Source organism: Eurosta solidaginis, chromosome 1 (genome assembly GCF_040869045.1).
Source record: "Eurosta solidaginis isolate ZX-2024a chromosome 1, ASM4086904v1, whole genome shotgun sequence".
NCBI lineage: Eukaryota > Metazoa > Arthropoda > Insecta > Diptera > Tephritidae > Eurosta > Eurosta solidaginis.
The window spans coordinates 260,357,585-260,371,361 of NC_090319.1; the positions used below are offsets into that span (position 1 = coordinate 260,357,585).

General features: G+C 37.7%; 1 protein-coding gene across 2 annotated transcripts in view; it reads left to right on the forward strand.

Moving 5' to 3' along the window:
- Positions 1–8,295: 8,295 nt before the first annotated feature.
- Positions 8,296–13,777, forward strand: part of Nlp (Nucleoplasmin) — a 59,768-nt gene continuing 54,286 nt past the window's right edge. Inside the window, exons 1-2 of one of the 2 annotated variants that reach the window (XM_067760578.1) lie at positions 8,296–8,451; positions 8,669–8,811. In XM_067760578.1, coding sequence (XP_067616679.1) covers positions 8,430–8,451; positions 8,669–8,811 — 165 coding nt within the window. In that variant the 5' untranslated portion in view covers positions 8,296–8,429. Of the gene's footprint in view, positions 8,511–8,668; positions 8,812–13,777 lie in introns of both variants that reach the window. The other variant, XM_067760577.1, reaches the window with a different exon arrangement.

Genomic DNA, 13,777 nt, shown 5'->3' on the forward strand with positions numbered 1-13,777 from the left:
CCTCCAGCCCCTGCGTCCATGCCGTGATGTCATTTGAAAGATTAGTATTACTAGCTGAAATGTGTTCCTGGAGCTGTTCACAGTTAATAACTACTTCAGCCTCTTGGCATCTTCCCAAAATAGCTCCTTTAGTCAGTTTGAGTGGTGAATTGAACTCATTGAGTACTCTTACCGGAACACGTCCATCTTGTTTTGTCATAGCCAGGGTTTTTCCTACAAGTATGTTCAGTGCTGATTTGTTTGCTGCTTCGACAACCCACAATTTGTTTGTCCCACAATCTCCATCAACCTTTGCCCAGATGACTGCTTCGGATTTTGGTGGTATTCGCTGACTCTCTTCCACCAGCACTCGTTTACTGCTGTAGCCTCTCTCGTAGCCGAAATTAAGTGGTACATCCATGTTCTTATATCGCATCGTCTTGCTTTGCATGTCGATCTTGATGCCCTGGTCGATTAAGAAGTCCACTCCAATTATGATTTCATCAACAATCTCTGCCACTATAAAATTGTGTACTACCGTGACGTTCCCAATTGCGACTTCACATGATACTTCTCCTAGAACCGTGCTGTCTTCTCCAGTGGCTGTACGCAATCTTGCTCCATGCAATGGTGTTATCTTCTTGTTGACTAAATCCGCTCGAATGATGGAATGAGATGCACCCGTATCTACAGTCAGTAAACGTTCCTTTCCATCCACATGTCCTCCGACAGTAAGATTGTTTGACCTTCTTCCAATTTGTGAGATAGAGATTATGGGGCATTCAATTGAGGGAGCCAGCTGTCGCCCCTTGCGGCTGACTCGCTTTAGTTTAACGATTGAGTGGACTTGGAGATTTGCTCATCTCCTTCAGCTCTGCGTTTACGGCCACCCACATTGTTGGAGCTATTGGGACCGGTGCTGCAATGTCGTGCAATATGACCTGGGTTGCCGCACTTGAAACATTTAATAACTCCGGCATTTTTCTGTTGTGATCCCTTCAGTGCTTCCAAAATTGTGTCTACCCATTCTGGCCTTTCTACTTCTACACGATGAGCCTTATATGCTGGTTTACTTAATAGGGAGGCAGTTTCCTGAGTCAATGCATGTGATACCGTTTCAGCAAATGTCAGTTTTGGGTTCGCGTATGTAGCTCGCTTCGTTTCCACGTCTCGTATGCCATTTATAAAACTCTGGATTTTTACCCTCTCGGTGTATTCCACGGGTGCGTCCGCATTTGCGAGATGAGCCAACCTTTCAACATCTGAAGCAAACTCCTGCAATGTCTCATTTGCTTTTTGGTAGCGGTTTTGCAACTCAATTTGGAATATCTGTTTTCTATGCTCGCTTCCATAACGTCGTTCTACAGCAGCCATCAATGCTTCATAATTGTTCCGCTCTCCTTCGGGAATCGTCTGTAGGATTTCCGCTGCTGGCCCCTTCAATGCCACGAACAATGCAGCAACTTTATCTTCCGCATTCCAGTTGTTCACTGCTGCGGTCTTCTCAAACTGAAGCTTGAAGACCTGGAAAGGAACAGAACCGTCAAAAGATGGAGTTTTTACCTTTGTATTACTCGCTGAAGCAGCCGGCCGATTAAGTTGCAATTCCTGTATACGACCTCTCAACGCATCCACCTCTGCCTCGAATTTTTGTTCAAACTGCATTATTTTTTCGTCCATGCGCGCTTCGAGTTTTGATGATATACGCGCCTCTTGTGCTTCTAGTTGTACTGTTATGCGTGTCTCTTGTTCTTTCAGTTGGGTTGCCATATATGTCTTTTGTTCTTCCAGCTGTGATGACATATTTGTGGATATTTGTGATGACATTTCTGTTATACGTGCCTCTTGTGCTTCCATCTTGGATGTTAAAAGTGTCTCCTGCGATTCTAGTTGTGATGCCATATATGTCTTCTGTTCCGCCAGTTGAGATGACACTGTCGATGTTTGAGCAGATATTGCAGCTAAAATCAGGTTCAAGTCTGTACTGGTAACCGTCTGCGATGTTTCGTTCTTCTCTTCAATTTTTGTTGTCTCCTCGCCATCAAGATGAAAGACATGCTCTTCCACATCAATTCCTTCTGCTTCCATTGCTTCTCGTAGCCGTGCCTGAAGTTCGAGTTTAACGCCGCTTGTATTCAATCCACGGCTCTCCAACTCCTTCTTCAGTTGCGGGATCTTCAATTCACTTAACTTTGCCATGTCCTTGTTGTCCTCTAGAATTTATTCAACAATTCCTCTTCTGACACCAATTGTAACGAATTTGCTTGCAAATCCTCTTATTTGCAATCCTCTGCTAAGTTCGAATCACTAAACTGTTGAATAAATAACTCCAATTTGTAATAATGCAAAATGGCCTTTATTAAAGTACTTCACAATACACTCAAACTGTGCAACGAATAGCTTGCTTAATAACCACACTGATTGATAGCTCAATGAAACTCTACTATTCAAAATAATACTGCTATTGCTCGCTAGATATCGTCTTAATCGCAACTGCTTGACAACTCAAATCAAACTGAATTACTTCTTACTCGCCTGCACCGCTTTTATAGTTTACGCTGCATACTTCTAGGCTCTTCGATTTCCAGAAGTTACTAGTTGTTTCGGCTACAAAATTGCCAGCCACAACTACGTGCACAAATTATTGCCCTCTCTTGTGACCACTGAGATAAGATATATGCATGTGTTTGTGCATTGCCGCTCCGCTGCTCGTATACGTACATATGTGTAGACGCAATTATTTATTCGTTTATGTAGATACATAAAGATTGAATTATTGATGTGAATGTTTGTAGTTTACAGTCTCTCGCGCGCACATAGGCATATAAGTAAATGCATCTGTGTGTGACATCTCTCTGGGCTGCCTTATATATGTGTATACTTGATTTAATTATTAACGTAAATACTGCTTGGCATGGCCTTAGCATCGCCTTAGTGATGGGATAATTTAGTGATGCTAATATCCGTGACAATATAATTAAAAATATATACAGAGTTTGACTGTGATTTTTTGCCCTTGCTATCATAGTAGCACAGTGCCAATAAGTGCATTTTAAAATCTCATGCGATTATCGCGAAGCATTGTTTTGAATGAACTAAACATCCTCTCGACATCCACGTTTTACTTTTTCTGGCCATAGAATTTTTAAGGCATCATCAAAGAGTTTAGCAATTTCCGAAGCGTTTACTTTTTGTATTACCTCCGATGTTAGAAGAAAGCCTCAGACATCTTGCCGTAAAGGACCGACAATGACATTGCAAACGAATCTGTCTGCTTTGACCGTAGTCTCATCAATTGACACTAAAATGCTGCTGTCTCCAATATGCGACCGTATTTCTTCCAACACATTTTCATAAATTTATTGTAAATAGTGCTTCCGCATATTAGATTGATCACGAAATTTTTTCTGGACATATTTTTCCATAAACGATCTGAACTCTATGATTGGCTTTTATTGAAGGTATATCGTAAGCTACCATTATTTTGGTGAAATCTCTGAAAACTCGTTCGATGTGGCATTATTTAAAAATGAAGTTATAGGTTGTGCCTTCGGGGCTAGTTTCAATGTCGCCGCTTTTTGTGTTTTTCCGTTTGAAAGATGTTGTTGAATATGATGTTTTTGTAGTGATTTACTCTTATTCCACAGCATGAACAAATGAGAATCTTTCCGTCAGTCGAAAGTATGTATTCCCCAAATTCTTTTATATAGCCGCAGATTTTCACAGAATCTGCTTTAAGCACTTTAAATTATCGCAAATATTTAACTCACATACATAATTAACGCACGAATTTGAAAAGATCAAGTTTTATCTACAAAAAAACAGCTGCTGAAGAAGAAATAGCAATTAGCTGATTGGTAGAGACCAGTGTTTTAAAACATAAAAGCTGTGCCAAACGGTAACAAAGTAATATGGTTATATGTTTTTAGTATGATAAGAAATTTTTCTAATAGTACGAGTACGTGATATTAGCGGTGTCTTTTTTACAAGCGTACACGTTTACGTTTGCGCGTAAAAAAACGCTTATCCTCGCTTAGATAATGCTTAGAAGACCCATCTAGCGGCAGTGGTTAAATAATTAGCTACAGAATAGGGTGTACCTAAAATCGGAGACACAAACCTCTGGTGACCATAATGTATAACACATAGCTGAATCAGTTGCAATGAATAGCATACACGCATAGAATACATATAATTAGTGTAGAAGGTGAAATATATTTCAGTTACGTCTCTGTATAATGCGTATTGAAATTTAGTAGTACATATTTTATGCGCAGCAATTTCAGAGGTGTATTTAAAATTTCACGATTAGCAGTCCATATAAAGTTTAAGCGTAAACGTCTATAGATGTAAAAAAACACAGCTATTATAATTTTTACCTCATATATTTCCAAGGTACTTTGCCAGGCTTTGAATATAAAAAGGCAAGAAAAAGGAAAAACACCCAGAAAAGGCGGAAAAAGGCGATAAAATAAAAAAAAAGGCACAAACAAGGCAAAATAAAAATTTATATTTTTAATAAAAAAGATGTCAAACGCGTAATTCTTGATTTCATTTACAGATAGGACCAAACAGACACAATAGGCAAATGCCCCAAAATCCTAACCCTGATGATAAGCTATTAATAATAGATAGTATCATTGGATTTTTTTGGTTATTTTGATTTTCATGGGCTAAGTTTACCCTAAAGACGTCAGGCTAAGACACTCAATTGGTGTGGGTGTTGCACGAGTACAATATAGGGGATGTGAATGTAAGGCGAATGTGACAGACTAGACCCGCTGGGAACATCCGTAACGGACAGACAAGGCTGTGTCGAGGTATTACGCAGAAGGGAAGGGATGACTCCACCTAACCTTTTCCTTTTGCTCTCCTTTATTAACATAACATTTCAGGCATGAACTCACCTTTTTGTTTATTTAACTATAGGTAAGGCTGGTGAGCAAAAACTCACCCCATCCGGCGAGCAGGGGCTTGCCAGCATACCACATGCCACATCCGCCTTACCCCAACAGTCGGCTATGTAACACTATCCCCGATTTGATGGTTTACTGTTTCCCACCATTCGTTCTGTTGGTGGATCTCTATAGTTATACGTTCTCTGATGAGCATCCTTAAAATTTGTTAATAATTTCCGACTAATGATTAGGAGTTAAGTACGAAAATGAAGATGACCTTGTTATATGTAAGCCAGGCCTTAGATAGGTTTCTGTCTCTGATCGTTAATGCCTATATGACACAACTTTATTTTGTCTTGTATTCCAAGCTAGAAAAAATTACGAAACTTTATCGGAATTTCAAAATACAAACACAATTTCTACCATAAGAAAACAAGACCACTATTCCAAACAAAACTAGTGAGTATAGTTTAGAATAAAACTATATTTTTTAAAATTTTATTAATTTTTTATATTAAAATATTAATACTCATATTGAAATTTTATAAACACTGAGAAGAAAATTTTCGTTTTGAAATATTATTCAAAATAAATTAATTCAAAAATAATTTATAAAAATATAGTATATCTAAGTAAAGTAGATAACTCCACATTTACTCCCCCTCCAGTGAAACGAAAAAAAATTTTTTTGGATGTTAATTTACAGTGTATATTAAGTACTGTAAAAATTTTGTGTTGTAGTTTGAAGAACATTTGAATTATGTGTTAATTGCGTTAAAAGTTTATGTTAGTATTGATGTAAGTACCCAATCTTTTGATGATTTGATGTACTTGATAGCTTATTTTTAGTTGTTGTTATTGTTTACTTATTGTATTAATAATTTATGTATACTAATATTTGGTTGTGTTATTGCTATGCTGTTTGTGAAATATTGTTATTTATCATGTTGTGATTGAAGAATCTAGAATTAGGTTGGGTAATAGTAGATGGCAACTTTGTGTGCACAATTACTCAAAAATTAAAAACTTGTATTATGCAGAATATATGTTCAATATATAATTGTACTCTGCATAATGTATGTCCAAGTTGTTGATAAGGAAGGAAAATTTGATTCCGTTATTCGTTTGAGATTGATATGAAATTGTCATAGGATTTTAATTTCAATATGAAAGCATTGACATATGTCAATAAAAATTGTTTTAAGAAATCTTTTGAGATTTTTTAAAATTGATTATTGATTATTGATTGTTGTTTTTTTTGTTTTTTTTCTTTAATTGAAAATGAGGTTGGTTAAATATGAATTAACTTGTATTGTGAAGTTTATATGTCTGTTGTTGCAAAATTTCTCATTTTTATAAATGATAAATATATACTTTTCAATATAAACTGGAGAAAGAGTGTACATAATTAATATAAATAATAAACTGATTATTGTTTAAAATGTTGAAAATATATTAAATATATAAACATTAATTTAATTTAATAGTAATTTTAATTTAGTATTATTTAAAACAAAATCAATTATAAAGTAAATAAATTATTTGAATGGTTTAAAGAATGAAAATATTGTTTCAAATTAAATCTTTAAAAATTTAATTATTTAATTTGAAAATATAAAAGATATAATCTGAAAAAATGAATGAATATAAATAAATAAACAATGTTTAACACTTGCTGCGAACTCCAAATTTTTAAAAATTGATTGTTGTAAATGTGTCCACAAAAATTTGATTGCTGTTAATAATAATAATTGTATTGTATGATACTCCAAATTCTTTTTGTAATTAAAGAAATGTTGATTGTTGTAAGTTGATGATTTTAAAATAGCCCAAATGTTACTGGTAAATTTTGCATCAAGTATTCTCTCGGCGTTTAAAGTTTTGTTTAAATTGGTTATAATAATCTTCATGAAAAGCACATGACACAATTTCTTGATTTAATTAGTATTTCTTTATTTTATATTTAGTCTTATTTGGCAATTTATATAGAGATTTTGTTGTACTATAGGATTTATTTTAAATTGTAGGAGAAATAAATTGTCTTTTGATTTTTTGCTAAAATTTTCACTTTTAATTTGGTAGTATGAATTCCGTTTAAAATTTATACGTTTGAATAATTATAATTTCATTATAAATTTTGTTCTATTTTAATTGTTTGCTTTTAAAAAGATTACTAATCACGTACATTATAAAACGTTCTAAATTTTATTAATTAATTCAATTCGGTAAAATATTGCATTTTTAAATAGCCTTCTTACAATAGTTAATTATAATTATTTTTGGTAAAATTACTGCTTGCTCATCTTTTAAATTTTGATTGAAGATATTTCTTTAAATAAGTATTTGTGTATTTTTTTCTTATTGATTCGCAATGGCTTTAGATAAGTTTATTGTAGTTGATGATACGATGGGCAGGCTCGCCATTATAGTTTAGAATAAAACTAAACTTTTTAAAATTTTATTTATTTTTTTACTTTAAAATATTAATATTCATATTGAAATTTTATAAAGACTGACAAGAAAATTTTCGTTGCGAAATATTATTCAAAATAAATTAATTCAAAAATAATTTATAAAAATATAGTATATCTAAGTAAAGTAGATAACTCCAGTGAGTTTGACATGTTTTTGTTTATGTTTTAAATTAAATTTTATATTAACATTTTTGACAGTAAAAACAATGCAAATAACACAGGAAAATGATTTCGGTTTCTGATGATTCACTTATTTCACAAGAAAGTTGAATTATGTTGTGTTTTTATGCACAAAATTTTCATTTGTCGAAATAATAAAGAAAAACCGGCGAATGTCAAAAAACCTATCGAAATACAAACTGGCTCGTTTGTTTTTAATGAACTAGATTGTATTTTTCTTTGTATTTCGTTAGTTTTTTGAAATATAGTTTACACACTTACACCAGTACTGAAACCGTATAAGGTAGTGCGACAAAAAATATGAGGAAATATAAGAAAAATACAGAGAAAATAAAGTAGTGTAGTAGTGTCATATAGGTATAATAGAGGGTCTTCATGAATTTTAAGGTAGTGTAGAGGGAAATGCTAAATGTATACCAAATTGTAGGATATCCTGATACCAGCAATAAATGTACTATAAAACAGGAAAAATAACACAATTAGATTTTGGGAACAAGACGATCGAAATTGTCAAATATTTTGTCTGTCAACTTTCGTGTGATTGAATCGTGGCGCATTACCAAAAGAGACGTTGTTGATAATAAGGAACAGATCTTTCTGTGTAGAAACACACCCTAATTTGAATTGGGTAGCATGCCTGGTGGTAGTAACCGTTTATTTTTGACGTTTTATTTTCGCTGGCAATTCGGCGAAGATCCGCAAGAAAAGGAAATGCAAAAATTCACGCATTTTTTGGCATTCTTCTTTTCCTAGCTTGCCGGCTTCATTTTGCTTACCTCTACACTTCCTTTTTGCTGCTTCGTTCGTTCGATTTATACAACCATCATTCGGGTTTTCTGTGCAAATTTTTAGCGTGAATTTATTAACTACAAAATCGCAACTTATCTAAACAATCATAATGTCTGACGAATCATTTTATGGTAAATATTAAGTGTGCACTATTATGGAATGGCCAGTTCAACGTATTTTATTAATTTTCGTAAGTGGTGGCGAAAATTCACGAGTAAAAAAATGGCGCCGTCTGATGGTGACGTTTGCCGGCATTAATTTATATTCCTGAATGCGATCCTTATTCATGCCATTCCTCGATAGATTTGTTGTTTAATAAGTTTATTAATATGTGATTTTTGTCAATAGGTGTAACTTTAACTGGACAAGAAAGCACGGTGTCATGGGATGTGCTTTCGAACGATGAGGATTTCCCCCGCGGACAGAGGCTAATTATCAAACAGATTTTACTAGGCGCGGAGGCGAAAGAAGATGAATTCAATGTCGTTGAGGTGAGTGAAATAATTAATAAAAAAGGTGCATAATCTAAAAAGGCAATCTGAATATTCATTCAAAGAGTAATTTTTAATTTATCATATTAGTATGTATACCTAAGTGCTATGTGCATACGTACATATAGCTATACTATGCATTCTGAATGGCACGCCTGGGAGTATAATTCCCGCCCTTACCATTTGTCTAGACATATTCACACAAGACAGAACTGTAAAACATCTGTGTATGTTTGTAAGTTTGGAAGTACTCGCTTAAAACTAACGATGGTAAAATTTTTCTTTACCTGAACATACAAAATAGCTGCGATATATGTGTGTATTCTGTTGATATATATTAACAGAATTAATGAAATTGGTACATACATACATGCTTTCATTTTAAATACTTATAAATTATTACTTTATTAAGTGTTTTTATATATGAACACATACTTTGGAAATCAATTCCATGCTTTTTATTATACTAAAGATCCCGTGAGATGTTATTGCATAAAGCTATGTTTATATTATCAATTATGAGCATACCCCTAAATGCACGAGTGACACTTCGTTACTAGTGGCGTTGAAGTGCAGAGAAACCTTCAACAAGCTAGCTGATAAATGCAACGAACATTATATGGGTTCCTGGCCACTTTGACATCTCAGGAAACTGCGCTCAGGATGAGCTAGCTAGTGAAGGCACCAACCTGCAAACAATAACCTCCGCTGGTTGGGCCAACCCTTCTCTAAACACCTGCAAGCACTGCTTGCGATTTCTATTAACGGATCAAGCTAACGCCAGATGGGCTATGGAACCTACATGTAGAATATCCAAGCAAATCTGGCCCAAGCTGGATGAAAAGATATCGCAAACGGTGATACTGTTAAACCGTATCTCTATAATCCCACTAGTGGGCCTTTGTTGTTGTTGTTGTTGTAGCGATAAGGTTGCTCCCCGAAGGCTTTGGGGTCCTTTGCCGGATACAGATCCGGTACGCTCCGGTACCACAGCACCATTAAGGTGCTAGCCCGACCATCTCGGGAACGATTTATGTGGCCACATTAAACCTTCAGGCCATCCCCTCCCTCCCCACCCCCCATGTTCCATGAGGAGCTTGGGGTCGCCAGAGCCTCGTCTGTTAGTGAAACAGGTTCCGCGGGTAGGTGAGGTTGACAATTAGGTTTGGAGAAGCTATATATTGCGCTGGCAACCTGAAAGGTTGCTCTACGCACCCCTTGAATATGATATTTTAGTCGCCTCTTACGACAGGTTGTTGTTGTAGCGATTAGGTTACTCCCCGAAGGCTTTGGGGAGTGTTATCGATGTGATGGTCCTTTGTCGGATACAGATCCGATACGCTCCGGTAACACAGCAGCGTTAAGGTGCTGGCCCGACCATCTCGGGAGAGCCCCCTAGCCCCTAGGCGGTGCTGGTTCATCAATCAGATGTCTGTTGGGATGCCCAGGTTTCTGGGTATTCAACAGGAACTGTTTGGTCAGCATCTCATTTCTCTCCCTGATGGGGAGTATTCTCGCCTCATTATGCAGATGGTGTTCTGGGGACATAAGAAGACAGCCCGTGGCGATTCTGAGAGCAGTATTTTGGCAGGCCTGTAGTTTCTTCCAGTGGGTGATTTTTAGGCTTGGCGACCATATGGGTGACGCGTAGCACGTAATCGGCTGGCTAATTGCTTTGTATGTAGTCATGAGCGTTTCTTTATCTTTTCCCCAAGTACCGCCAGCGAGGGATTTGAGGATTTTGTTACGGCTCTGAATTCTCGGAACAATTGCGGCTGCGTGCTCACCAAAATGTAGATCCTGATCAAACGTCACACCCAAGATTTTGGGGTGTCGGACAGTCGGTAGCGTAGTGCCATCGACGTGGATGTTCAAAATGGTCGACATTTGGGGCGTCCATGTTGTAAATAAGGTCGCGGAAGATTTAGTCGGTGATAATGCCAGGTTTCGCGAGGCGAAAAAACTGGAGAGATCAGGGAGGTAGCCGTTTATTTTATTGCATAGCGCATCGATCTTTGGGCCTGGGCCTGTGGCCATTATTGTGCAGTCATCGGCGTAGGAAACGATTGTGACTCCTTCCGGTGGTGAAGGTAGCTTAGATATGTAGAAATTAAACAAAAGTGGGGATAGGACACCACCCTGTGGCACCCCCTGTTTAATTCTCCTTGGTTTTATGTTTCGTTTCTAAATTGCACCGATGCCTGCCGACCACCCAGATAATTTGCGGTCCACCTTTTAAGACATGGGGGAAGGGTAGACCCTTCCAGGTCCTGCAGTAACGAGCCATGGTTGACCGTATCAAAAGCTTTTGATAGGTCTAGCGCTCCGAGTACTGTTCTATGGTGGGGGTATTGATTTAAACCGCAATTTATCTGGGTGCTAATGGCATTTAGCGAGGTGGTAGTGCTATGGAGTTTTCTGAAGCCATGCTGATGAGGGGCTAGCTGCAAATTTGCTTGGAAATAAGGGAGCAGAATGGCTTCAAGCGTCTTTGCCACTGGCGATAGGAGAGATATCGGACGATACGACTCACCTATGTTAGCTGGTTTCCCAGGCTTTAGTAGCGGGACCACCTTGGCCATTTTCCATTTCTCAGGTATGACAAAGGTGGAAAGAGACAGATTGAAGACATGTGCTAAATATTTGAACCCCTCTTTCCTTAGGTTTTTAAGCATCGACATGGCTATGCCGTCTGGGCCCACTGCTTTGCACGACCAATGCGCGACCAATGGCGTCCTCAACCTCTTTAGCGGTGATGGTGATTGGTGACGCGCTGAATTTGTGTTTATGTGCGCGTCTATTGGCTCTCCGTCTATCTTTGTCGACCGTAGGATGCATTATATATTGTCGGCAGAAAGCGCTCGCGCATTTTTTCGCGTCCGACAGCACTTTGTCGCCAAAGGCGATGGAAACTTTGTTTTTGTGCTTAGTCGGATTCGATGGGGACTTTACGGTGGACCAAAGTTTACCCACACCGGTAGAGAGGTTACAACCTCTTAGGTGCTCCTCCCATTTCGCCCGCTTGTGTTCATCTACAAGCAGTCTGATGCGTTGGTTTATATCCCTTATTTGGGGGTCGCCTGGGTCAAGCTGTCTTATAAGGTCACGTTCTCTCGCTAAGTTTGCGGCCTCCGCCGGGAAGTGGGTCGGATTTCGGGAATTCTCCCGGCGGGAATGAAATGTGCCGAGGCGGATTTAATGACCTTACGGAAGGCACGCTCCCCTTGGCGGGCATCAGTCAGGATAGGGAGGGCAGCTAGGCGGCTGTCTGTAAAGGATTTATATTCTTCCCATTTTCCTTTTTTGAAGTTTATGAAAGTGCGTTTTTCAGTGACGATGAAGTCGGCGTTACGCTCAAGCGAAATAAGTATGGGCAGGTGGTCGGATGCCAATGTTACCATCGGCTGCCAGTTGACGCAGTTTACGAGTTCTTCACTCACGATTGAGATATCTGGCGAGCTGTGACAGCATCCTACCATACGTGTGGGGGCGTCTCCGTTTATTGTGCAGAACGTCGTTTCTTCTATTTGATCCGCCAACATCTCACCCCTACTGTCCGCCCGCAAGTTTGAATGCCATAGATCATGATGGGCATTGAAATCGCCTAAGATAATGCGATTGTTACCAGTGAGTAAGGCCCTGATATTAGGGCGGTATCCACTGGGGCAACAGGTGGCAGGAGGGATGTAGATGTTGATGATTTCTAGGTTTGCATCGCCTGACCGGACAGATAGGCCTTGACGTTGTAAGGCATTGTCCCTGCGGTCGATGCCAGGATTAAGTATACAATATTGCACAGAGTGGTGTATGATAAACGTGAGACTGCCTCCATTTCCGCTTTCGCGGTCTTTCCTGTGGACGTTATACCCAGAGCAGGTCTGCAATGCAGATCTTGCTGTGAGTTTAGTCTCTTGAATCGCAGCAATGCGGATGTTGTGCCGCTTCATGAAATCGACTATCTCCGTAATCTTCCCAGTTAGTCCATTACAGTTTAACTGCAGAATTCTGAAGTGCATAAGGGGAGACGTCGCCACTCTGGGGGTAAGTGACGGGTGACTACGCCTGGGTTGGGGAAGGCCAGGACGCAATTGCTGTTGTGGCCCTAGGACTGGGCGTCCTTGGGCAAGCATTGGGGTACCCGGATGATTTGGGTTTGCGGCCTGGCAACATGGCGCGATGAAACCCGTCGGGCGGTTGCCGTCGCGGAGACCAGAACATCTAGGGAAGTGGCACCACCCAAGGCAGGAGCTGCATTGGGCGGATGTCGCTGTAGGGTATTTGTAATAACTTTGAAAAAATATCAACTTTTGTTATTTTAAATATTTTATGTATTCAAATTTGTTTTAATTTTCAATCTTGAATTTGATGTTTTTCAAAAATTTTCATTCTTTGTAATGTTCTGCTGGAAATAGAATTCAATTCAATAAAATATTCTTTTTAAAAATATCTCTAAAATATTTATCCTACAACTCTACAACTGGCGATCCTGCCAGGAGCGAATTCAAATGTTTTGTTGCCAAAGAGCAAATCAACCAAAAATATACGTAGATTTTATGGAGAAAAATAATGGAAGAAATTAGCTGATTGATTACAAATAGTTTATCTCCATTCATTACCATCAAGTTATTAATTTCGTATACAAATGCTGATAATAAGAATTAACTAACGAATGAAATTTAAAATATCGGTTTAACATCAATTTTAAAAAAATAATTTTGATTATTTATGGTTATACACATACCTACATAGTGAAAAGTTTTAGATCTGTAACTGATAAATGTTTGTATTGTAAAGCGTTGTTATTAGTGCAACAACAACAAATAAACTACGCAAACTTCGAAAAATATCATTTTACTTAAAATTTTGATTAAACTAATATAAAATTTTAACTCTAATATACATATATATATATATATAAATATGTGCTAAATAATTATAAACTGTGTATGAAATGAGTAATTATTAC